This window comes from Spinacia oleracea, chromosome 2 (genome assembly GCF_020520425.1).
Source record: "Spinacia oleracea cultivar Varoflay chromosome 2, BTI_SOV_V1, whole genome shotgun sequence".
Lineage (NCBI taxonomy): Eukaryota > Viridiplantae > Streptophyta > Magnoliopsida > Caryophyllales > Amaranthaceae > Spinacia > Spinacia oleracea.
Window position 1 is genome coordinate 831,320 of NC_079488.1, and position 26,384 is coordinate 857,703.

The 26,384-nt window shown below is 39.6% G+C and overlaps 1 protein-coding gene across 1 annotated transcript; it reads left to right on the top strand.

Annotated features, from left to right (window-relative positions):
* Positions 1-1,156: 1,156 nt before the first annotated feature.
* On the top strand, positions 1,157-23,563 carry LOC110781177 (uncharacterized). The gene is made up of 2 exons (XM_056835329.1): positions 1,157-2,407; positions 23,000-23,563. Exons 1-2 carry the CDS (start codon positions 1,157-1,159, stop codon positions 23,561-23,563), a joined length of 1,815 nt encoding a protein of 604 aa, XP_056691307.1.
* The last annotated feature ends 2,821 nt before the right edge of the window (positions 23,564-26,384 follow it).

Sequence of the window (26,384 nt, forward strand, 5' to 3'; positions counted from 1 at the left end):
GAAGGTTAACCTCATAAGCTTGCTGAGAGAGCACGCGGACATCTTCGCATTCTCGGCGGATGAGATGCCTGGTATCGATCCAGAGATAATGGTCCACCGATTAAACGCCGACAGAAATGTTAGGCTTGTACGGTAGAAAAAACGTAATTTCTCCACGGAAAAAATGACAACAATACAAGAAGAGGTGGATAAACTGCTGGCGGCAGGTTTCATTGAGCCATGTGACTACCCTGAATGGTTGGCAAACTTAGTAATGGTAAAAAAGTCAAGTGGGTCATGGAGAATGTGCGTAGATTTCACCAACCTTAACAGAGCATGTCCGAAAGATTTCTACCCACTACCACGGATTGATAGGCTGGTAGACTCCACTAGCGGCCATGCAATGCTCAGTTTCCTAGATGCTTTCTCAGGGTATCATCAGGTCAGCCTGCATAAATCAGACAGGAAGAAGGCGGCCTTTATCACGGATGCAGGAGTTTTCTGTTATAAGGCGATGCCGTTCGGGTTGAAAAATGCAGGGGCAACATATCAAAGGCTGGTCGACAAGGTGTTTGCCGACCAAAAAGGCAGAAACGTGGAGGTCTATGTAGATGACTCTATCGTAAAAAGCCGGAAGAAGGAGGATCATGTTAGCGACCTCCGAGAAACTTTTGAAACTTTGAGAAAATACAGGATGAAATTAAACCCAAAAAAATGCGTCTTCGGAGTAAGGTCGGGAAAATTCCTGGGTTTCTTGGTCAGCGAGCGTGGCATAGACGCTAACCCTGAAAAAGTAGAAGCAATCATCAGTCTGCCGCAACCCAAAAGCGTAAAAGACATACAACGGTTGACAGGAAAAATGGCCGCCTTAAACAGATTTGTGAGCAAGTCGGTAGATAAGCAAATGCCCTTCTTCACAACCAAGAGGCAAAACAAGAAGTTCAAATGGGGGCCGGCATAGCAAGAGGCTTTTGAAGCTCTAAAAAGTCACCTAAAGAACCTGCCAACAATAGCAAGGGCAAAAGAGGGCGGCAAATTACAATTGTACATATCGGCGTCGCCAAAAACAGTTGCAGCAGTACTGGTGGCCGAAACAGAAAACAAAGGGCAGCAGCCGGTATATTTTGTGAGCCATGTGCTAAACGGCCCAGAAACAAGATACACGTTGGTGGAAAAAATGGCGTATGCAGTCCTCATCGCGGCTAGAAAGTTAAGACCATACTTCGATGCGCATACAATCGAAGTGCTAACAAATTTTCCTCTCGGAAAAGCCATCAGCAAGCTAGATACATCAGGCCGGTTGCTAAAATGGGCAATAGAGTTGTCCGAGTTTGACTTGGAATTCCGGCCAAGAACTGCAATCAAAGCCCAGGCATTGGCGGACTTCATAGTTGAAGCGTCATACCAAGAAGATGAAGTACAAGCTGAAGTATGGGATGTGTCAGTGGATGGTTCAGCTGCACAGACAGGCAGTGGGGCTGGAATAATCATGAAATCGCCAACAGGAGACATTTTTGAGTATGCTATAAAGTTTATGTTCAACGCGTCAAATAACGAGGCAGAATACGAGGCAGCAATTGCCGGCATCCAAATGTGCCTCGCAGCAGATGCCAAAAGAGTAATACTGACAACAGACTCCCAGCTGGTAGCAAGTCAATTCAGCGGAGAATATGAGGCCAAAGAACCTTCAATGGTCAAATACCTGGAGAAGTTGAGGTCGGTGTCGGCTCAGCTAGAGAAATTCAGCATTAATCTGGTACCCCGAGCAGAAAACACACTGGCAGACGCACTATCAAAGTTAGCAAGTTCAAATGTCGCCGACTTGAAAAGAACAGTCATGATGGAAGTCATGAATAAGCGAAGTACGGAGTCGGAGGTAATACGGGTCATGGCCATCACAACTACCTCAGAATGGTACGATAATATCCAAACATACATACAGACTGGAGCCCTACCAGCAGATTTGGCAGAAGCCAAAAAGACAAGAAGGGACTCGGTTTGGTACATCATCCTGTGGGGACGGTTGTACAAAAAGTCATTTAGCCTGCCATTCTTAAGGTGCCTGACAGCATTCGAGTCAGCAAGGCTGATCGAAGAGATGCACAAAGGAACATGTGGGAACCATGCCGGTGGAAAACCCCTTGCCATCATCTGTCAAAGGCAAGGCTATTACTGGCCAACAATGTTAGAAGATTGTCGAGCTTATGTAAAAAAGTGCGAGAAATGTCAAAAGTTTTCAGCTGTGATAAACTTGCCAGCCAATGATTTGATGCCCATTCTGAACCCAATCCCATTCGCACAATGGGGAATGGATATTGTTGGACCATTCCCAATGGCGGCTGGAGGGCGCAAGTTCTTAATAGTAGCAGTGGACTACTTCACCAAGTGGATAGAAGCAGAGCCGGTAGCAAAAATAACGGCAAACCAGGTGAAAAAGTTCATATGGAAAAATATAATAACAAGATTCGGGCTGCCGCAGGCAATAGTTTTTGATCATGGATCACAGTTTGATTGTGCACCCATACAATGCTTCCTGGGATTATACAGAGTAAAGTTAGCTCTGAAGGAAATAATGCCCTTGGTCCAAGTATGCATTCTATGTTAAGTCTAATAAATGCGGTTCAGTATTAATTAACAAGTTAATAATTCAGTGAGATCAAGTGAGCTGAATGCCTAGCTAGAGGCCGCTTCAGTTCAAGTGGAATTAATGATATTAATCCACAGCTTACTCTTGACTGAACCCGTAGGGTCACACAAATAGTACGTAAACGGATCAAGTATTTAATGGCATTAAATACTCCATCTATGGATATTCGGAATCGACGGATCTTGGTTTCAGTGGGAGCTGAGATCGTCACAGGCAAGAAATGAATACTCCGGAAACGATGATATTGCCGGAAACGGAAATATGGATCGTATCGGAAATATAAATATTATCCAAGTCGTAGATGTTGCCGGAAACGGAAACATGGTACGTATCGGAAAATATTATCGGAAATGGAAATATTTCCAGAATCGGAAATATTGCCGGAAACGGAAATATTGTCAGAATCGGAAATATTATCGGAATCGGAAAATAATTCCGGAAACGGAAATATTAAATATTTGTTCGAAACGGAAATTGATTCTGGAATCGGAAATATTAAATATTGTTCGTATCGGAAATGAATTCCGGAATCGGGAATTTAATCGAAAGCGTATCGTACGAATTAGCATCGGACGAGGCCCGCTAGACGAAGGCCCAGCACGAAGCCAGGCCGTCGCCCAGCGAGCCAACGCGCACCATCGCACGCCAAGCCTCGACCAGGCCCAGCGCAAGGCCAGGCCCAGCCAAGGCCTTGGGCGCGCGCGCAAGAGCACAGCAATGGGCCGAGCCCTGTGCGCCTAGCGTGGGCCGCAAGGCTTGCGCGGGTGTACGGTGCTCGTGCAATGCTTGTGCGGGAATCCTGAAGCAATCGGGATTCGAAGTGTGATTAAATCCTAAAACTATTAGATAATGATTATTTAATTAGAGTCCTAGTAGGGTTATAATTAAATAAATTAGTATCCTAATAGGATTCCAAAACCCTTTCCATAACTCTATAAATAGGTGCCTAGGGTCACATATTTTCATAGATTATTCAAGTATTCAAAGTGAGTTTTTGAGAGAAAATTCAGACACATTCCTTGACTATAAGTGCCGAAAATCTTTAGTACCTTAAGGGCGATTCTAGTTGGTCAATCTTAAGGCGGATCCGGACGTGCTGTGGACTATCTACGGAGGGACGACACTTGGAGTCCTAAAGACTTGTTCTTGTTCGGTTCGGGCGCAGCTAGGGAAGGCACGCAACAAAGAGTATGCATCTAAACTATGCTATATGATTATGTGTAAATAATATGTATTCCTGGCTAAATGGTTTTTCCGCATGATTTATGAATTGTCATATGTATCATAACCTAACAGTGGTATCACGAGCCTCTTATTATTTTCATAATCTAAATTGCATGAACATGGTTAAATATCACAAATTTGCAAGAATTAAAAGGGGTGATTAATTTTCGTAATTGTTAATTAATTGCAAATTGCGTTTATTTAATTATACGTACGCAGTTTTTCGGCAGTTTCTTCGTTACTCATCCAAATCGAGTGATTTTTGTGTCAATTCCGCATGTAAAAGGCATTCTAAAATTTTGACAAAAATAATAATTTTCTGCCGAACCCAGAATTCTCAAATTCGAAGCCTAACTATGACTTTTCGAAGGTTTTAGTTTTTCGAATGCAAAATTTCGTAAATTTAAGATGTTAAAATATTTGCGATTCTTATTGATAAATCTTGAATTTTTGATTGACCTACTGTATATGTTTAACAAGTTTGAATGCCTAGCCTTGTTAATTATGCAATCTAATTTGTAGTTATGATTAATTTGTTGAAAATTAGAATAATTTAGAATTAATTTGATTTTCATAATTAATTATAATTTAATTAGAAACCTATGATTAAAAACCACCATAAAAATTGTAAATTTATGATAAATTTTAAATTTTTATGACCTAGGCTTGAATCCATGATAATCGGAAATCAATTGAATAAAAAATTTTCGATTTTTCGCCCTAAAATTATGAAATTAATATTATTTATTAATTTGTCATTAATTTTAAATATAAATTTTAAAATTTATGCGATTCATTCATATAACTTGCACGAACAAAGCAATGGACGCTTCGTGTTACCCTTAAGGGGTGTTGTATAGTGCGGGCATGCGACGACGAGCAAGGGAGCTCGTCGCCCGTGCGGCACGAATGCAATGAGCAGGGGCATGGTGCACGAGCACAAGGCAGCAGCCCTGCCTTGTGTCGTGGGCCACGAGCTATGGATGAATGGGCATGGGCGAAGGCAAGGCATGGCAGTCGCGTGTGAGCAGCAAGCGAGCTGCGCCACAACGCGCACTGCCTCGCGCAAGCGCGCGCAGCCTCGCGCGCAGTGAGCGCAAGCTCGCGTGCCACGAGCGCTGCGCCCAGCGTTGATCGCGCGCAATTGCTCGCGCACAGCGAGCGATGGCTCGCGTGCATCAAGCGCTGGAGCGCGCGCAGCAAGCGCTGGCGAGCGCGCACAGCGAGCGATGGCTCGCGTGCGTCGAGCGCTGGCGCGCGCGCAGCGAGCACCACTTGTGCGATGGCTTGCGATGGGAAGATGCAGCAGCTATGCGACGAGCGCATGGGCTGCGCGCACATGGCCAGCGATAGCTGTGTGCGTGTGGCCCATGGGCGTGCGATGCGTAGGGTGTTTGCGTTGCGATTAGATCGTTTTGAATGTTTAATTTGAAATTTTCAGTTTACGTAATTTTAATTAATTTTAAAAATTAATAATTTAAATTATTTTCTTGGATTTTAATTTTGAATATTGTAATTATAATAAATTTTATTTATTCTAATTATTTTACTAAAATTAAAATCATGAATTAATTTAAATACGACTGAAATTAAATTAAACTTTTTGGATTCAATTATAAATTCATATGAGCTTTAAATTTTAATTAAATTTGTATGTTTCCGGTTAGACTAGAAATACATTTTTATGTTTAAAATTAGTAAAGCATACGAATTTATTGGTTTAAGTGGGAGCCCTTTTAGTCATAAACTCTTGATTAGGTCTACAAATCCTTAAGGTTAAAACAACTTGATTAGAATTAATAAGGACTGAATAATTGGTAGATTATTGGTGCCCTTGATTAATTGCTGCAAATGTTTACGTGATGCATAATGTGTTTTACTAACCAGCTATGTGGGCCATTCATGATAATGAATGGGTGAATGGTATATATTGTATATGCACTGTTTTGCAGGTTATGAAGTGACTAGTATGGCCCAAATAGGATAGAAAATATGGTCTGCGCACCATTAATTTGAATGTAATTGGTCTAAAGTACCAAAGTTATTTTTCAATTCAAATATGGTCTACGTACCATCAAATAGTTGTAATTAGTTATAGCTTATCCTATTTGAAGAAAATGGTGCCTCCCACGGAGATTTTCAAGACGGACTTTGAAGTCAAAGCTTCAAGATGAAGTCGGGCCATACTAGATCACATCTATCTTATGCATGCTTTAAGTTATTTATTGCTTTAAATATGTCTTAATTATGCATAAGATTGTGGCTTGATTATGTTGCATGATTAAGGATTTTAGTTCACTTAAAATCTAACCAACATAGTAAGACCTTTAAGTTCCAAACTTAAAAATTGAGTTAAAAGGTGCCATGCCAAAATAACACTTACTTGGATATCCTTTTTTCATCGATCTTAGTAATAGTTTTCCGCCATAGAGAGGTGTTACTTATCGATACTAAAGGGGTAAGGTACACAAATAATTGTGAGTACATGTTAGTTTTGGTGAAACTCAACGATATAAGTAAGGAGTCCTTTTATGTCGTGGCAAAATAGATAGGTTTACCTAATAAGTTCTTAGACGTACCTATCAACCAAGAATAGTTTCTAGACTATTAGCAAAAGGCTTTTGCTTACCTAAGATGTTTTAGGATTAAGTCGACAAACTGTGCTTAGTTCTTCAATGATTTTAGGATCTTGGAATCATTTTATTCACACCTGCCGGAACACATAACTTGAATAAAATGCTTAATAAACATTGAATTATGCATGTATGCTAGAATTTAAGTTTATTAAGAGAAACTGTGAATGGTTATTTATTTGTTTATTCTTTTCAATTGTAGTTTTTAATATGGCAAACAACAATTCATTCAACATTCGATCAATTCTCGAAAAGGAGAAGTTGAACGGGAAAAACTTCCTTGACTGGCAAAGGAACTTGCAAATAGTTCTTATGCAGGAAGAAAAGGAGTATGTCCTAGATGAGGCGATGCCCGAAGCCGCAGGCGACGGGGTCACTTAGGCAGCCCTCAATCGTTGGATTGATGCCAACAAGGATGTGAAATGTCTAATGCTCGCCACCATGAGTGCGGATCTTCAGAAAACGTTCATCAACTCAGATGCTTTCACAATCATCAGTGAGTTGAAGAACATGTTCCAAGATCTGGCTCGAGTCGAAAGATTCGAGACTCATAGGCAAATTCTTGAGACCAAGCTTAAGAAAGGCGAGCCCGTAAGTCCACATGTTCTCAAAATGATTGGACTCATTGAGAATATGAGTCGGCTGGATCAGCAATTTTCTCAGGAAATGGCTATAGACACCATCCTCCATTCTCTTCATAGCGGGTATGATCAGTTCAAACTGAACTACAGTATGAATAGTCTGGACAAAACGCTCACTGAGCTTCACGGTATGCTGAAGACCGCTGAAAAGACGCTCAAAAGTGATAAGCAGGATGTGCTTATGGTGCGTGGGGGCAAGTTCAAGAAATCTGGAAAGAAGAGGAATGCTAAGAAAGGTGGTGACAAGGCCAGCCCAACTAAGCAAACTGGCGCCAAATCTGTAAAGAGGGTATGATCAGTTCAAACTGAACTTACTATTTGTCGTTGCCCTCCGGGCTAGTTTTGGAACTGGAAGAATGTTTCCATGTTCCAAGTCTTACTAAAAACATCATTTCAGTTTCTTGCTTAGATGCTAAGGGATTTTCCTTTTTAATAAAAGACAATAGTTGTTCGTTTTATTTTAAAGAGATGTTTTATGGATCTGCTAGATTAGTCAATGGGCTTTATTTATTAGATCACGACAAACAAGTATATAACATAAATACCAAAAAGGCCAAAAAGGATGATTCAGATCTCACCTATCTGTGGCATTGTCGATTAGGCCATATAAACTTGAAACGCTTAGAAAGACTTCAAAAGGAAGGAATTCTAGAACCATTTGACTTAGAGGATTATGGTAAATGCGAATCATGTTTACTTGGCAAAATGACAAAGCAACCTTTCTCTAAAGTTGGAGAAAGAGCAAATGAACTATTGGGTTTAATCCATACAGATGTATGTGGACCAATGAGTACAAATGCTAGAGGTGGTTTCAGCTACTTTATCACTTTCACTGATGACTTCAGTAGGTATGGTTATGTCTACCTAATGAAGCATAAGTCTGAATCCTTTGACAAATTCAAGGAATTTCAGAGTGAAGTAGAGAATCAATTAGGCAAGAAGATTAAGGCACTGCGGTCTGATAGAGGCGGTGAATATCTGAGCTATGAATTTGATGACCATCTGAAAGAATGTGGAATTCTATCAGAATTGACTCCTCCTGGAACACCACAATGGAACGGTGTGTCGAAACGGAGGAACAGAACCTTGCTAGACATGGTCAGGTCAATGATGGGTCAGGCCAAACTTCCATTAGAATTTTGGGGACATGCACTAAATACAGCTGCACTCACTATAAATAGAGCTCCGTCTAAAGCTGTCGAAAAGACTCCATACGAATTATGGTTTGGAAAGCCTCCAAATGTGTCTTTTCTTAAGATTTGGGGATGTGAAGTATACGTCAAACGATTAATTTCAGACAAACTTCATCCAAAATCTGACAAATGTATCCTTGTGGGCTATCCAAAGGAAACAAAGGGGTATTACTTCTACAATACATCTGATAACAAGGTGTCTATTCGGATAAAGATGGTGTCTTTTTGGAGAAAGATCACATTTCCAAAATGACAAGTGGGAGAAAAGTAGACCTCGAAGAAATTCGAGTCGAACAACAAACTCTAGAGAATGCTCAAGATGACATTTAGGATGAAACTCAGAGATCTTTAGAAGAATCTGGTGAGAATCATGGTCAAACTAGAAATGTTACCCCGCGTAGATCGCAAAGATATAGATCTCAACCGGAAAGGTACTTAGGTATTTTGACGAACGAGAGCTATGACGTTCTATTACTTGAAAGTGATGAACCTGCGACTTACAAACAAGCTATGACGAGCCCTAGCTCCAAGCAATGGCAAGAAGCCATGCAATCTGAATTAGACTCCATGTCTGAAAACCAAGTATGGGATTTGGTCGATTTGCCAGATGGCTACCAAGCCATTGGAAGCAAATGGGTTTTTAAACTGAAAAAGGACAAGGATGGGAAACTTGAAGTTTTCAAAGCTAGATTGGTTGCAAAAGGTTACAGGCAAGTCCACGGTGTGGATTACGATGAAACCTTTTCACCAGTTGCAATGCTAAAGTCTATTCGGATAATGTTAGCAATCGCTGCATATTACGATTACAAAATATGGCAGATGGATGTCAAAACTGCTTTCTTAAACGGCGTTTTAACAGAAACTGTGTTTATGACACAGCCTGAAGGTTTTGAGGATCCAAAGAATGCTAAAAAGGTATGCAAGCTAAAGAAGTCAATCTACGGATTGAAGCAGGCATCCAGGAGCTGGAATATACGTTTTGATGAAGCAGTCAGTGACTTTGGTTTCATCAAGAACGCAGACGAATCTTGTGTATACAAGAAAGTCAGTGGGAGCAAAATTGCTTTCCTAGTATTATATGTCGACGACATATTACTTATCGGAAATGACATTTCTATGTTGAACTCTGACAAGATTTGGCTTGGGAAATGTTTTTCGATGAAAGATCTAGGAGAAGCACAGTACATATTGGGCATCAAGATTTACAGAGATAAATCTAAAAAGATGATTGGACTTAGTCAAAGCACTTATATCAATAAGGTGCTTGATAGGTTCAAGATGGCAGACTCCAAGCGAGGCTACCTACCCATGTCTCATGGAATGACTCTAAGCAAGACTCAGTGCCCAAAAACACTTGATGAGCGTAGACGAATGAATGGGATTCCATATGCTGTTAGGTTATGATACATATGACAATACATAAATCATGCGGAAACAACCATTCAGCCAGGAATACATATTATTTACACATAATCATATAGCATAATTTAGATGCATACTCTTTGTTGCGTGCCTTCCCTAGCTGCGCCCGAACCGAACAAGAACAAGTCTTTAGGACTCCAAGTGTCGTCCCTGCGTAGATAGTCCACAGCACGTCCGGATCCGCCTTACGATTGACCAACTAGAATCGCCCTTAAGGTACTAGAATTTTCGGCACTCTTAGGTAAGAAATATGACTGAATTTTTCTCTCAAAACTCACTTTGAATACTTGAATTAATCTCTGAAAATATGTGACCCTAGGCACGTATTTATAGAGTTATGGAAAGGGAATTGGAATCCTAGTAGGATGCGAATTAATTAAACTTAGAATCCTACAAGAACTCTAATTAATTAATTTATCCTTTTAGGAATAGGAATTTAATCATATACTAACTCTAATAGTTTTAGGAATCATGCATGAACACAAACTCACACACACACGGCAGCCACGAGGGCCGCCCATGCGTGTGCGTGCGAGCAGCAGCCCACGCAGCGAGGCCATGGCCTTGGCGCGCGCTGGGCCTGCCTTGCGGTGGGCCTGGGCGCTGCCTTGGCTGGGCGCGCGTTTGGCTTGCTGGGCGATGGCCCGACTTCGTGCTGGGCCTTCGTCCGGCAGGCCTCGTCCGATGCTAATTCGTACGATACGCTTCCGATTAAATTCCCGATTCCGGAATTCATTTCCGATACGAACAATATTTAATATTTCCGATTCCGGAATCAATTTCCGTTTCGAACAAATATTTAATATTTCCGTTTCCGGAATTATTTTCCGATTCCGATAATATTTCCGATTCTGACAATATTTCCGTTTCCGGCAATATTTCCGATTCTGGCAATATTTCCATTTCCGATAATATTTTCCGATACGTACCATGTTTCCGTTTCCGGCAACATCTACGACTTGGATAATATTTATATTTCCGATACGATCCATATTTCCGTTTCCGGCAATATCATCGTTTCCGGAGTATTCATTTCTTGCCTGTGACGATCTCAGCTCCCACTGAAACCAAGATCCGTCGATTCCGAATATCCATAGATGGAGTATCTAATGCCATTAAATACTTGATCCGTTTACGTACTATTTGTGTGACCCTACGGGTTCAGTCAAGAGTAAGCTGTGGATTAATATCATTAATTCCACTTGAACTGAAGCGGCCTCTAGCTAGGCATTCAGTTCACTTGATCTCACTGAATTATTAACTTGTTAATTAATACTGAACCGCATTTATTAGACTTAACATAGAATGCATACTTGGACCAAGGGCATTATTTCCTTCAGTCTCCCACTTGTCCTTAGGGACAAGTGTGCATTTCCTAATTCCTTTGTCGCTCGATGCTTGCTGTTGAACATAAGGTAAGAGTTGTCATCCTTATTATGTCCAGAGGTGTTTCTCGGTTTCAGAGTTCAACTGATCAAATAAACAGATAATCATAGCCTATGATTCATCCGAGCACGACCATGCATTTCACAGTTTCTAGCTCTCCGAGTGGCCTTGTACAACTTTTAAGCATCTCATCCCGATTTATGGGAGGACAATCCCAATCTTGTGATCTTGAGATTAGACTTCGTTTGATAGGTGATTACCTGAGCGTTGCCTTTATAGCCTCCTTTTACGGTGCGACGGTTGGTCAACGTCAAAGCAACCAGTTCTCAAACAAATAATCTCAAATCACTCAGGTATTGAGGATTTAGTGTCTAATAATTTAATGAAATTTACTTATGACAGATTTTCATCTCTTACAGTAAAGTTTCATAGGTCTTGTCCGATACTAGTCTTCCCAAAGTAAGTATCTATGCAAATGATTATGACATTGCCATGTCCACATAGTTCAAGAAACAGAACTACTAGTCATCTTACATTCTAATCGTCTAAAGTTTTCTATGCGTCCAATTTTATAGAAAACTCCGACTAGGGACCATTTTCAACCTTTGACATTCAAGTTCACTTGATAGACATTTCTTAGTCACAGGACTGGTCCTGACAGTCTATCTTGAATATATCGTCAAATTGAAGGGACTCATCATTTAATACTAAACCAAGATTAAATGGAATATGAAAATTCATTTCATATATGATAAATGTTCAACCCCAATGTTTTACAACCATGGGCCTCGAACCCATCTCTAAAACATTTCATGGAATTCAAAGCTATGCTTGATTTCCAGTGCTACAATGTGAGTGTTGCTTTCTCACTTGTTGCATAGGTTTAGTTATCATGCTTTGCCAATCTTAATATCTTTTTCATCGAATGATATTCGAGATAGGATGATAAGATCTTTTGAGTATGTTTATTTTGTGATCTAGTCTTTCTCGCTACAATGGTGGTTCTACGCATTTCTTAATGAAGAACCACCAAGTTAGCAGACCTTTTTCTTGCTTCAAGAGTGGTTCTACGCATTTTTCAATGAAGAACCATCAAGCCAGCAGATAGGTGATCTTCCCAAGTTCAGTGAAGAACTCTTTAACATAAACAACCCTGTTTTATTGCTTCTTAGGCAATAAGTACTTTTACTTCAACTGTTTAGGTTGCTAGTGATGCTTTGTTTGGATTTACTTATCCAAGCAGTTCACAGACATGTGGAAGACTTTCCAGCTGTATCTTAGAACATAGAAATTAATATTTTAATTTCCCACGCAACAACTCATGGTCTCCAATCCATGTTGCCATTTCGAAACACGATGCTCTTTAACTCGTCCTCGTCAATGGTTAACTCCAAAGGGTCTTGCTTGATCCTTTGCCAGTGTTTATGCGTGTAGCATCAATATTTAGCATATATTTATTTCCTTGAATCAAGAACTATTCCTATGTACCTTTTCAAGTACCATAAGTGTTCTTGATCTCAATCTAGTTGATCTTTACTTAGATCAATAGAGATTGGTATATGTTCGTCATGCCTAAAGTCATACGATACGTTTTTGGCGATCCTCATATTATATCATACATGATAAATTCTTTTGCAGAATAATTCCCAATTGAATTCTATTCATGTAACTTTAGCTCATTCAATTTCAGTAGATACTGAATCCAGCTAAATTCTTTGACATATAATATAGGTTAAGAATCTCACTTAGATCCTTTGATGTTTTAACTTAGTAAATGCTTATACATAGTTCAAACATTCTTTTACTTAGATTTATTCACATGGGTCGAATATCTCCAATGGAGTATTTCGTGTTTGATTTAGTAAATGCCATTACTTAATCCAAAACAATATTATAAGATCTTTGTAAATAGATCTTAGTACCCAGTATGTACTAAGTTTCGCCTTGGTCCATCATTGATGAATAATCTCAAATCTAAGTATTTAGCATTTGAATGTTATTTCACAATAGAGAGATATGTGTGTGATACACATAGGACCAATTAAGTTTTATGTACTCCCACTAAACTTCTTATATATCTATAAGAATCATGTATATTTTATGAAACTAAAATGCTTATTAGCTTCACTTAAAATACAGTTCCAATTCCCAATTGCTTGCTTAAATCTGTACTTAGATTTTATAAGCTAGCTTTCCTTTTCAAGCATTTATTTGGATCCACAAATCCTATGACATACCACGTACATATTTTATTCCAACATTTGATTGAGGAATACGTTTTGTCATCCAATTGCTATATGTGCCAATATGCAATCATTGCTTGATTTATAGACTTGAGCATTACGATTATGCATGAGGTTTCAACATAATCCACGCCGTGAATTTGCTTGTAACCTTTAACTAATCTAGCTTTGTGTGTGAACACAATTTCATGTTTGATGGTTTTTATCCTTAAAACAAACTTGCAACCAATAGGTGTGAAACTATTCTTGCAAATCAACAAAATTTCAATTTTGTCATGAAAACATTGAGTATGTTTTATGGCCTTTAACCATCTAAAACATTTGAGTCTATATATGGCCTCTAACCATTTTAGGGAATCTGGGTTTCGTCATAGCTTTCTTACAGGTCACAAACTCATTAATCTACATGATAATAGTTTGACTGCAAGTTGTAGGTATCTTCACTATCTAATGGAAGAATCGCATAGCTTCAATGACCTGAACTCCATGTTTCTTCACTATCTAATAGAAGAATCTCATAGTTCCAGTGACTTGAACTCTATTCCTACTAGGGTATAGAACATCAAACAATAGAATATCAATAGCCACTTGAAAGTCCTTTGAATATTCTATTCTCCTTGAAGCACTTGTAAAGTCTTCTAAGAGATGTCTATTCTTTAAATCCACTTCTAAAGTCCTTAAAGAATAAGTTCGGATTTTCTGAAGCACTTCGAAAAGCCTCCGGAATGTCCATTTATGTTTGTTGTTCGCCTCGAAGACTTTCGAGGTCTATTTTCTCCCACTTGTCATTTTGGAAACAAATCTCCAAAAGGACATTATTTCGAGCAAACAAACATTATGTTCTCAAAAATTCATGGTAGAAACAATACCCTTGTGTTTCATTTGAATAAATCATAATGAAACAATATATCTATACTTGAGCCTTAGTTTGTCGAATGACAAACACTAAGCTCCCACTGAGTTTTGCAACTCTCTAGATATATTTTATGAAAAGTTATTCTGAAATTACTTTTCAATAGCTTTGACGAATTTGGTTTAGTTTGGTGGTAGTTGAGCATTTTGTTTTAGAAATTATAGGAAAAGTCTTTATGATCCATCATTGATCGAATCAAGTACTAATTGACTTCGATTATTCCAACTAAGATATGCTATATCTTATGGACCTAGATTGTGAAATTACAACACACAATCATTGATGATCATATTTGGTCTCAAGTAATCATCAACATGATCTAACCTAGATTTTTATGATTTCTTGCCAAGTGGATTTTATACTTCTGAATCTTTGAACTAGCCAAACAGATTCAACTTATATCACATTTGAGTAAATAAACCTATATTCACTCAAATCCATGTGAAATAATAAAGTCATAAAATCTTTCTTTAGCTTTGAACTCTATTGTCTAGGCGTTCTAACAATAGTTCATATCTTTTGTTACTTTCAACAAGTAAGACTAGTTGTCTTAAAATGATCTAGAAATCAATCAACTTTCAAAAGTCCATCAAAATAGAGCTTATGAATGTTAACTTGTTGATATGGTCTAAGCAACAATGCCAAAGATTAGTGGAACTCAAATCAAGGGGTTGATTTGAACTTAGTAAAGTTCTTTAAAGAGTTGTTTGTTTTAATCAAGCATATTGACTCAACCTGTAATTGACCATTTCATTCAAATAAACAAACAAACATTGTTTTTGTTCTTCTGAATGTGAGTCTTTCTGTGTTTGAAACAGAAATTTAGGTATGCTGATTATGGAACAAAATATCCATTAAGTTCCAGCCTTTGAAAGGACTTAAAACAAACTAGATGACCCTACAACTAATGTAGCATTGCCATGCTTCATTTCCCACTTGTAGGTCATTAGTGTAGCCTAGCTTCCATTGTTTGAGTTATTACCGAAGTAAGAACCTCAAGCGGTATATGATACCAAGGAAGTTTGATTGCTAGGTCACTTCTCTTTAAACATAAACTTATAGGTAGAAACGGAATCGTAAATTCCTTTCATTTGTTCCTTGTTTTCCTATTTCTTGTACACTTTCTTATAGTCTTAAGAACTGAATTCTATAGTGTTGACTTTTATACTTTGTTAGACATGTCCAATGTCACCAACAAGGTTCTTTACCATTTTAATTTATGTTGAATATTTTGTTTCAACTAGATGATCTTACCAGAAGCTTCTAAAGTTCTCTAAGTATCGATCTATTCGAATGTCTAGGAACTAGACTCATTCGAGAATTAAATGGACAAAGATATTAGGTTGTTAACCATTGGTAAAGCTGAGCGTATTAAACTCAATGCTTTATGATCTCAAAACTACAGTGTATTTTGAATTCACAAGCACCAATTGGTTTGCCATTCGACTTTGATGTTCGAAAACAACCATAAAAGTCGCTATAAGAAACGTACATTTTAAATTGCTCACTTTCTCTCATTTCCGTGAATCGTTCTTGGATTCACTACCAATCGAGGAAATTTACTGTTACCTTTCTAAAAGGATTTATTGCAGTGCAAGATATTTAATTATAAACAATAATTACAACATACATTGAAGCATGCAAAGTCTAAACATTTATCATGAATAATAACTTGAAAATGAAAGCAATCATGCAATCTAAGTAAGTCATTAGCATTTTATTCGAATTATGTGTTCCGGCAGGTGTGAATAAAATGATTCCAAGATCCTAAAATCATTGAAGAACTAAGCACAGTTTGTCGACTTAATCCTAAAACATCTTAGGTAAGCAAAAGCCTTTTGCTAATAGTCTAGAAACTATTCTTGGTTGATAGGTACGTCTAAGAACTTATTAGGTAAACCTATCGATTTTGCCACGACATAAAAGGACTCCTTACTTATATCGTTGAGTTTCACCAAAACTAACATGTACTCACAATTATTTGTGTACCTTGCCCCTTTAGGACCAATAAGTAACACCTCGCTGAGCGAAAACTATTACTAGATTGATGTAAAGGATATCCAAGCAAGTGTATATTTTGGCATGGCACCTTTTAACTCAATTTTTAAGTTTGGAACTTAAGGGTCTTACTATGTTGGTTAGATTTTAAGTGAACTAAAATCCTTAATCATGCAACATAATCAAGCTTTTGATCTCATGCATTTTAAGACATATTTAAAGGCAATAAATAACTTAAAACATGCATAAGATAAATGTGATCTAGTATGGCCCGACTTCATCTTGAAGCTTTAACTTCAAAGTCCGTCTTGAAAATCTCCGTGGGAGGCACCATTTTCTTCAAATAGGATAAGCTATAATTAAAACTAATTACAACTATTTGATGGTACGCAGACCATATTTGAATTGAAAAACGACTTTGGTACTTTAGACCAATTACATTCAAATTAATGGTACGCAGACCATATTTTTTATCCTATTTGGGCCATACTAGTCACTTCATAACCTGCAAAACAGTACATATACAATATATACCATTCACCCATTTATTATCATGAATGGCCCACATAGTTGGTTAGTAAAACACATTATGCATCACGTAAACATTTGCAGCAATTAATCAAGGGCACCAATAATCTACCAATTATTCAGTCCTTATTAATTCTAATCAAGTTGTTTTAACCTTAAGGATTTGTAGACCTAATCAAGAGTTTATGACTAAAAAGGGCTCCCACTCAAACCAATAAATTCATATGCTTTACTAATTTTAAACATAAAATGTATTTCTAGTCTAACCAGAAACATACAAATTGAATTAAAATTTAAAGCTCATATAAATTTATAATTGAATCCAAAAAGTTTAATTTAATTTCAGTCGTATTTAAATTAATTCATGATTTTAATTTTAGTAAAATAATTAGAATAAATAAAATTTATTATAATTACAATATTCAAAATTAAAATCCAAGAAAATAATTTAAATTATTAATTTTAAAATTAATTAAAATTACGTAAACTGAAAATTTCAAATTAAACATTCAAAACGATCTAATCGCATCGCAAACACCCTACGCATCGCACGCCCATGGGCCACACGCACACAGCCATCGCTGGCCATGTGCGCGCGGCCCATGCGCTCGTCGCATATCTGCTGCATTTTCCCATCGCAAGCCATCGCACAAGTGGTGCTCGCTGCGCGCGCGCCAGCGCTCGACGCACGCGAGCCATCGCTCGCTGTGCGCGCTCGCCAGCGCTTGCTGCGCGCGCTCCAGCGCTTGATGCACGCGAGCCATCGCTCGCTGTGCGCGAGCAATTGCGCGCGATCAGCGCTGGGCGCAGCGCTCGTGGCAAGCGAGCTTGCGCTCGCTGCGCGCGAGGCTGCGCGCGCTTGCGCGAGGCAGTGCGCGTTGTGGCGCAGCTCGCTTGCTGCCCACACGCGACTGCCATGCCTTGCCTTCGCCCATGCCCATTCATCCATAGCTCGTGGCCCACGACACAAGGCAGGGCTGCTGCCTTGTGCTCGTGCACCATGCCCTTGCTCATTGCATTCGTGCCGCATGGGCGACAAACTCCCTTGCTCGTCGTCGCATGCCCGCACTATACAACACCCCTTAAGGGTAACACGTAGCGTCCATTGCTTTGTGCGTGCAAGTTATATGAACGAATCGCATAAAATTTTAAAAAAAATTTATATTTAAAATTAATGACAAATTAATAGATTAATATTAATTTCATAATTTTAGGGCGAAAAATCGAAAATTTATTATTCAATTGATTTCCGATTGTCATGGATTCAAGTCTAGGTCATAAAAATTTAAAATTTATCATAAATTTACAATTTTTATGGTGGTTTTTAATCATAGGTTTCTAATTAAATTATAATTAATTATGAAAATCAAATTAATTCTAAATTATTCTAATTTTCAACAAATTAATCATAATTACAAATTAGATTGCATAATTAACAAGGCTAGACATTCAAACTTGTTAAACATATACAGTAGGTCAATCAAAAATTCAAGATTTATCAACAAGAATCGCAAATATTTAATTTAACATCTTAAATTTACGAAATTTTGCATTCGAAAAACTAAAACCTTCGAAAAGTCATAGTTAGGCTTCGAATTTGAGAATTCTGGGTTCGGCAGAAATATATTATTTTTGTCAAAATTTTAGAATGCCTTTTGCATGCGGAATTGACACAAAAATCACTCGATTTGGATGAGTAACGAAGAAACTGCCGAAAAACTGCGTACGTATAATTAAATAAACGCAATTTGCAATTAATTAACAATTACGAAAATTAATCACCCCTTTTAATTCTTGCAAATTTGTAATATTTAACCATGTTCATGCAATTTAGATTATGAAAATAATAAGGGGCTCGTGATACCACTGTTAGGTTATGATACATATGACAATACATAAATCATGCGGAAACAACCATTAAGCCAGGAATACATATTATTTACACATAATCATATAGCATAATTTAGATGCATACTCTTTGTTGCGTGCCTTCCCTAGCTGCGCCCGAACCGAACAAGAACAAGTCTTTAGGACTCCAAGTGTCGTCCCTCCGTAGATAGTCCACAGCACGTCCGGATCCGCCTTAAGATTGACCAACTAGAATCGCCCTTAAGGTACTAGAATTTTCGGCACTCTTAGGTAAGAAATATGACTGAATTTTTCTCTCAAAACTCACTTTGAATACTTGAATTAATCTCTGAAAATATGTGACCCTAGGCACGTATTTATAGAGTTATGGAAAGGGAATTGGAATCCTAGTAGGATGCGAATTAATTAAACTTAGAATCCTACAAGAACTCTAATTAATTAATTTATCCTTTTAGGAATAGGAATTTAATCATATACTAACTCTAATAGTTTTAGGAATCATGCATGAACACAAACTCACACACACACGGCAGCCACGAGGGCCGCCCATGCGTGTGCGTGCGAGCAACAGCCCACGCAGCGAGGCCATGGCCTTGGCGCGCGCTGGGCCTGCCTTGCGGTGGGCCTGGGCGCTGCCTTGGCTGGGCGCGCGTTTGGCTTGCTGGGCAATGGCCCGACTTCGTGCTGGGCCTTCGTCCGGCAGGCCTCGTCCGATGCTAATTCGTACGATACGCTTCCGATTAAATTCCCGGTTCCGGAATTCATTTCCGATACGAACAATATTTAATATTTCCGATTCCGGAATCAATTTCCGTTTCGAACAAATATTTAATATTTCCGTTTCCGGAATTATTTTCCGATTCCGATAATATTTCCGATTCTGACAATATTTCCGTTTCCGGCAATATTTCCGATTCTGGCAATATTTCCATTTCCGATAATATTTTCCGATACGTACCATGTTTCCGTTTCCGGCAACATCTACGACTTGGATAATATTTATATTTCCGATACGATCCATATTTCCGTTTCCGGCAATATCATCGTTTCCGGAGTATTCATTTCTTGCCTGTGACGATCTCAGCTCCCACTGAAACCAAGATCCGTCGATTCCGAATATCCATAGATGGAGTATCTAATGCCATTAAATACTTGATCCGTTTACGTACTATTTGTGTGACCCTACGGGTTCAGTCAAGAGTAAGCTGTGGATTAATATCATTAATTCCACTTGAACTGAAGCGGCCTCTAGCTAGGCATTCAGTTCACTTGATCTCACTGAATTATTAACTTGTTAATTAATACTGAACCGCATTTATTAGACTTAACATAGAATGCATACTTGGACCAAGGGCATTATTTCCTTCATATGCATCATTGATTGGTTCAATAATGTATGCTATGATATGTACACGCCCGGATGTTGCGTACGCACTCAGTGCTACGAGCAGATACCAGTCAGACCCAGGAGAGGCGCATTGGACTGCTGCCAAGAACATTCTGAAGTACCTGAAAAGGCACAAAGATGACTTCCTGTTCTATGGTGGAGATGATGAATTAATTGTTAAAGGCTATACGGACGCAAGTTTCCAAACCGACAAAGATGATTTCAGATCACAGTCTGGGTTTGTCTTCTGCCTCAACGGAGGAGCAGTAAGCTGGAAAAGTGCTAAACAAAGCACCATTGCGGATTCTACAACTGAAGTGGAGTACATTGCTGCACATGAAGCAGCAAAGGAAGCTATATGGCTAAGGAAGTTCATAGGTGAACTTGGTGTAGTCCCCTCCATTAAAGGACCAATAGCCCTGTATTGTGACAATAACGGAGCTATTGCACAGGCAAAGGAGCCTAGACACCACCAGAGAGTCAAGCATGTACTTCGTAGATTTCACCTTCTACGAGAGTTCGTTGAAAGAAAAGAAGTCGAGATAAGCAAAATTGGAACTGATGACAACATATCAGATCCATTGACTAAACCTCTGCCGCAAGCGAAGCACAACTCGCACACTGCAGCTATGGGAATCAAGCATATTGGAGAATGGCTTTGATGTCTCTGTTTAATGTTTTAAAGTTTTAGAGTTTAAATCTTTGTAAAACATTATTGGTTAATCATTCACAATAAATGAAAAGAATTCATTTTTCCATTTAATTTGTGGTTTATTAAATGATGAGTCCCTTCAATTTGACGATATATTCAAGATAGACTGTCAGGACCAGTCCTGTGACTAAGAAATGTCTATCAAGTGAACTTGAATGTCAAAGGTTGAAAAAGGTCCCTGGTCGGAGTTTTCTATAAAATTGGACGCATAGAAAACGTTAGACGATTAGAATGCAAGATGACTAGTAGTTCTGTTTCTTGAACTATGTGGACATGGCAATGTCATAATCATTTGCATAGATACTTACTTTGGGAAGACTAGTATCGGACAAGACCTATGAAACTTTACTGTAAGAGATGAAAATCTGTCATAAGTAAATTTCATTAAAATTATTAGACACTGAATCCTCAATACCTGAGTGATTTGAGATTACTTGTTTGAGAACTGGTTGCTTTGACGTTGACCAACCGTCGCACCGTAAAAGGAGGCTATAAAGGCAACGCTCAGGTAATCACCTATCAAACGAAGTCTAATCTCAAGATCACAAGATTGGGATTGTCCTCCCATAAATCGGGATGAGATGCTTAAAAGTTGTACAAGGCCACTCGGAGAGCTAGAAACTGTGAAATGCATGGCCGTGCTCGGATGAATCATAGGCTATGATTATCTGTTTATTTGATCAGTTGAACTCTGAAACCGAGAAACACCTCTGGACATAATAAGGATGACAACTCTTACCTTATGTTCAAGAGCAAGCATCGAGCGACAAAGGAATTAGGAAATGCACACTTGTCCCTAAGGACAAGTGGGAGACTGAAGGAAATAATGCCCTTGGTCCAAGTATGCATTCTATGTTAAGTGTAATAAATGCGGTTCAGTATTAATTAACAAGTTAATAATTCAGTGAGATCAAGTGAGCTGAATGCCTAGCTAGAGGCTGCTTCAGTTCAAGTGGAATTAATGATATTAATCCATAGCTTACTCTTGACTGAACCCGTAGGGTCACAAAAATAGTACGTAAACGGATCAAGTATTTAATGGCATTAAATACTCCATCTATGGATATTCGGAATCGACGGATCTTGGTTTCAGTGGGAGCTGAGATCGTCACAGGCAAGAAATGAATACTCCGAAAACGATGATATTGCCGGAAACGGAAATATGGATCGTATCGGAAATATAAATATTATCCAAGTCGTAGATGTTGCCGGAAACGGAAACATGGTACGTATCGGAAAATATTATCGGAAATGGAAATATTGCCAGAATCGGAAATATTGCCGGAAACGGAAATATTGTCAGAATCGGAAATATTATCGGAATCGGAAAATAATTCCGGAAACGGAAATATTAAATATTTGTTCGAAACGGAAATTGATTCCGGAATCGGAAATATTAAATATTGTTCGTATCGGAAATGAATTCCGGAATCGGGAATTTAATCGAAAGCGTATCGTACGAATTAGCATCGGACGAGGCCCGCTAGACGAAGGCCCAGCACGAAGCCAGGCCGTCGCCCAGCGAGACAACGCGCACCATCGCACGCCAAGCCTCGACCAGGCCCAGCGCCAGGCCAGGCCCAGCCAAGGCCTTGGGCGCGCGCGCAAGAGCACAGCAATGGGCCGAGCGTTGTGCGCCTAGCGTGGGCCGCAAGGCTTGCGCGGGTGTATGGTGCTCGTGCAATGCTTGTGCGGGAATCCTGAAGCAATCGGGATTCGAAGTGTGATTAAATCCTAAAACTATTAGATAATGATTATTTAATTAGAGTCCTAGTAGGGTTATAATTAAATAAATTAGTATCCTAATAGGATTCCATAACCCTTTCCATAACTCTATAAATAGGTGCCTAGGGTCACATATTTTCATAGATTATTCAAGTATTCAAAGTGAGTTTTTGAGAGAAAATTCAGACACATTCCTTGACTATAAGTGCCGAAAATCTTTAGTACCTTAAGGGCGATTCTAGTTGGTCAATCTTAAGGCGGATCCGGACGTGCTGTGGACTATCTACGGAGGTACGACACTTGGAGTCCTAAAGACTTGTTCTTGTTCGGTTCGGGCGCAGCTAGGGAAGGCACGCAACAAAGAGTATGCATCTAAACTATGCTATATGATTATGTGTAAATAATATGTATTCCTGGCTAAATGGTTTTTCCGCATGATTTATGAATTGTCATATGTATCATAACCTAACAAGCTCACTTGTCAGTATGTCACCCACAGAGCAATGGGCAAGTAGAGGCGGCGAATAAGCAAATCATGGCTGCACTGAAAAAGAAGCTAGAAGACTGTAAAGGCAAATGGGCAGAACTTATGCCAGAAATTCTGTGGTGCAACAGAACTGCTATCAAGGAGGCTACCGTCGAGAGTCCATTTAAATTAAGCTTCGGGTCTGAGGCTGTCATACCGGCAGAAATGGCTCTGCCAACCATGCGAATCCAGCATTACGATGAGGAGAGAAACGATCAGCTGCTGCGACATCAGTTGGATTTCATGCCAGAAATCCGCATGAAAGCAGAAATCAGTTCGGCAGCATACAAAAGCAGAATGAGCAGAGCATACAACAAGAAAGTGAAACACCGGCCTCTAGGAATAGGAGACCTGGTACTGCGGAGAACGGCGGCAACAGGAAAAGGAAATGCTCAAGGAAAGCTGACAGCCAATTGGGAAAGACCATACCAGATATGGGAGGAAATTGTTCCTGGATCATACCGGTTAGTGCAAATGGATGGTACCGCGCTCAAGAACTCCCGGAACGCCAGTACTCTTAGAAAGTACTATGTTTGAAAAAACTGTAATGATGATGTATGAGCAGACTGATTGCAATAGCAGCCTGCATTTTGCTGTTATGTATAATTAGGGCGGTCCTCAAATACGACCAGTCCATAAATGAAGGAAGAAAAAAGCAAAAAACAAACGCTGCATAAATCAACACGCAAAGGTAATGTATGGATGTGATCAGTAACAGTAAAGAAAATAAATGCCGTTTGGGCACTTTACTGTGAAGCGTAGCAGTCCATAATAAGTTGATGTGATTAGTAGCTTTGGAGAGAATAAATGCCGTTAAGGGGCACTCCATTGCGAAGCGTAGCATTCAACGAAGTGTATGGATGTGATCAGTAACAGTAAAGAAAATAAATGCCGTTTGGGCACTTTACTGTGAAGCGTAGCAGTCCATAATAAGTTGATGTGATTAGTAGCTTTGGAGAGAATAAATGCCGTTAAGGGGCACTCCATTGTGAAGCGTAGCATTCAACGAAGTGTATGGATGTGATCAGTAACAGTAAAGAAAATAAATGCCGTTTGGGCACTTTACTGTGAAGCGTAGCAGTCCATAATAAGTTGATGTGATTAGTAGCTTTGGAGAGAATAAATGCCGTTAAGGGGCACTCCATTGCGAAGCGTAGCATTCAACGAAGTGTATGGATGTGATCAGTAACAGTAAAGAAAATAAATGCCGTTTGGGCACTTTACTGTGAAGCGTAGCAGTCCATAATAAGTTGATGTGATTAGTAGCTTTGGAGAAAATAAATGCCGTTAAGGGGCACTCCATTGTGAAGCGTAGCATTCAACGAAGTGTACGGATGTGATCAGTAACAGTAAAGAAAATAAATGCCGTTTGGGCACTTTACTGTGAAGCGTAGCAGTCCATAATAGGTTGATGAGATTAGTAACTTTGGAGAAAATAAATGCCGGTAAAGGGCACTCCATTGTGAAGTGTAGCATTCAGCGAATTATGTGGATGTGATTAGTAGCCGTAAAGAAAATAAATGCCGTTTGGGCACTTTACTGTGAAGCGTAGCAGTCCATAATAAGTGGTTGTAATGAAAAGTGTTAGAGAAAATAAACGCTGTTAAGATGCACCCCATTTCGAAGTATAACCTTCATTTCGAAGTGTATCGTTAAACAAGTTAACAATATAGAAAAGCCGATAACAAACAAGAGTTCATGCTAATAAAATGGAAGTATCATAGGCAAAATGAAGTAAACATATAATCAAAAACTACTTGTTATAAATGCACGATTACAGCAGAAAAACACTAAAAACCGACAGCCATCACCAAAAAATCTTGCGAAGTGATTAGCTGATCACAAGGCACAAAAGATGTCGGTTAAATACCGACACTCCTACAATAAAACGATGTTCTAAGATATATGACATCAACAATAGGTGCCCTAACAGCATCTGGCAAAAAGACAAAAGCCAACCGCCTAAACTAAAAAACCCTAACATGTATGAGGCCGGCTGGGAAAAGTAGAGGATCCGCAAGAGGAGGAGGGTGATGACTGCCAAGACCGTCAAACGACATGCTCATCACCAGACCAATAGGCATCTTCTGGAACTTGCAAGGGGGGCAAGGTTCTTTGATTGGCATTGCAAATCACAGCCTCGGGTAGCTCCTGAGGCTCAAAGCCGGTAGCAACCTTGTACAACTCTTTCTCCTCATACCCATCCTCAAATTCTTGCCACCCATCCTCATCCAGCTTCTTCACATGACAAACGACCCGATGAGCAGCGCACCAACCACCGTTATGGCGCAGAGTAAGAATATCATTAAACCAGTCAGACTGGAGAAGCTTATCAACAGCCCTCTTGGCGGCAGTCTTCTTCACCACAGGCAAACTCTGGTTAAGATCAGTCAGCTCCCGAGTCAGACCGTCTGCCCTCTCAATTTCAGCCTTCAGCTTCGGCTCAACCTCTTCCAGCCTTTTGTTCGCCGCCTCCAAATCCGAAGAAGCACTCTCCAACTTCTTCTCGTTATCCTTCAAAGCAGATTCAGCCGCCTCGGCCCGCTTCTTCAGCTCGGCAATATCAATGCTATTCTGCGTCAGCTGCATCTGGTTCCAACGATAGACATAATACAAATCCATGCTGGATTGAACAGCCTAAGAAACAAAACAAAAAGCAAGTGAGTAATAAAAAATAGCCGGATAGAAAGTTGTAACAAACTAAGCAAGAAATACCTTGTACAAATCGTTGAAATGCTGAGCAGCAGGGGCGTCAATCTGACCCTGTGGCCTGTCAACCGGAGTTATCAGATCCCGAAAAGCACGGTAGCCCAAATCCCCACCGTCCTTAGCAGAATCGGTCGCCACCGACTCCCCACACAACAGATCAATGTGTGGGTAGAACTGATCGGTGGGTTCGCCGCCAGAAGACCCGAACCATGATTTCATTGCTTCCGGGATCTTAAAGGGGGTATCCTCAATCCAACCGCCGGTACGAAGCGGCAGATGATAATTCAGTCGAGAATCACCAGATCGATTCTCACTACGACTAACAGGAGGCATACTAGAATTACCCCCTGTCACTGCGGCCGACGTGGCACAGTGCTGAAACGGAGCCTCATTCTCGCCGCCACCACCTTCCACGTCCAAAATCTCAATGGACGGCTGCGGAGACGGGTGAACCGCAACAGCAGAATCAGCCGTCTTTTTGAGAACATCGTCAGCGGGGATTTCGTATTGGTCAACAGCAGCCGAAACATCATCGCCGCCATCGGCCTTAGACTTCTTAGTGGGGTCAGAACGCCCACTAGTAAGTGACAACCTCTTTCGAGTCTTCCCACCACGGCCGGTTGGATTAGATTGCATAGTGGGAGGTTGC

What these genes read in the sequence shown, in the direction of transcription:
- LOC110781177 (XM_056835329.1), top strand. Translation starts at nt 1,157, where the DNA reads ATGGCGTATGCAGTCCTCATCGCGGCTAGAAAGTTAAGACCATACTTC. An exon ending in CAAAAATAACGGCAAACCAG is followed by an intron (nt 2,408 to 22,999) that starts GTGAAAAAGTTC and finishes TGTCACCCACAG; the next exon opens with AGCAATGGGCAAGTAGAGGC.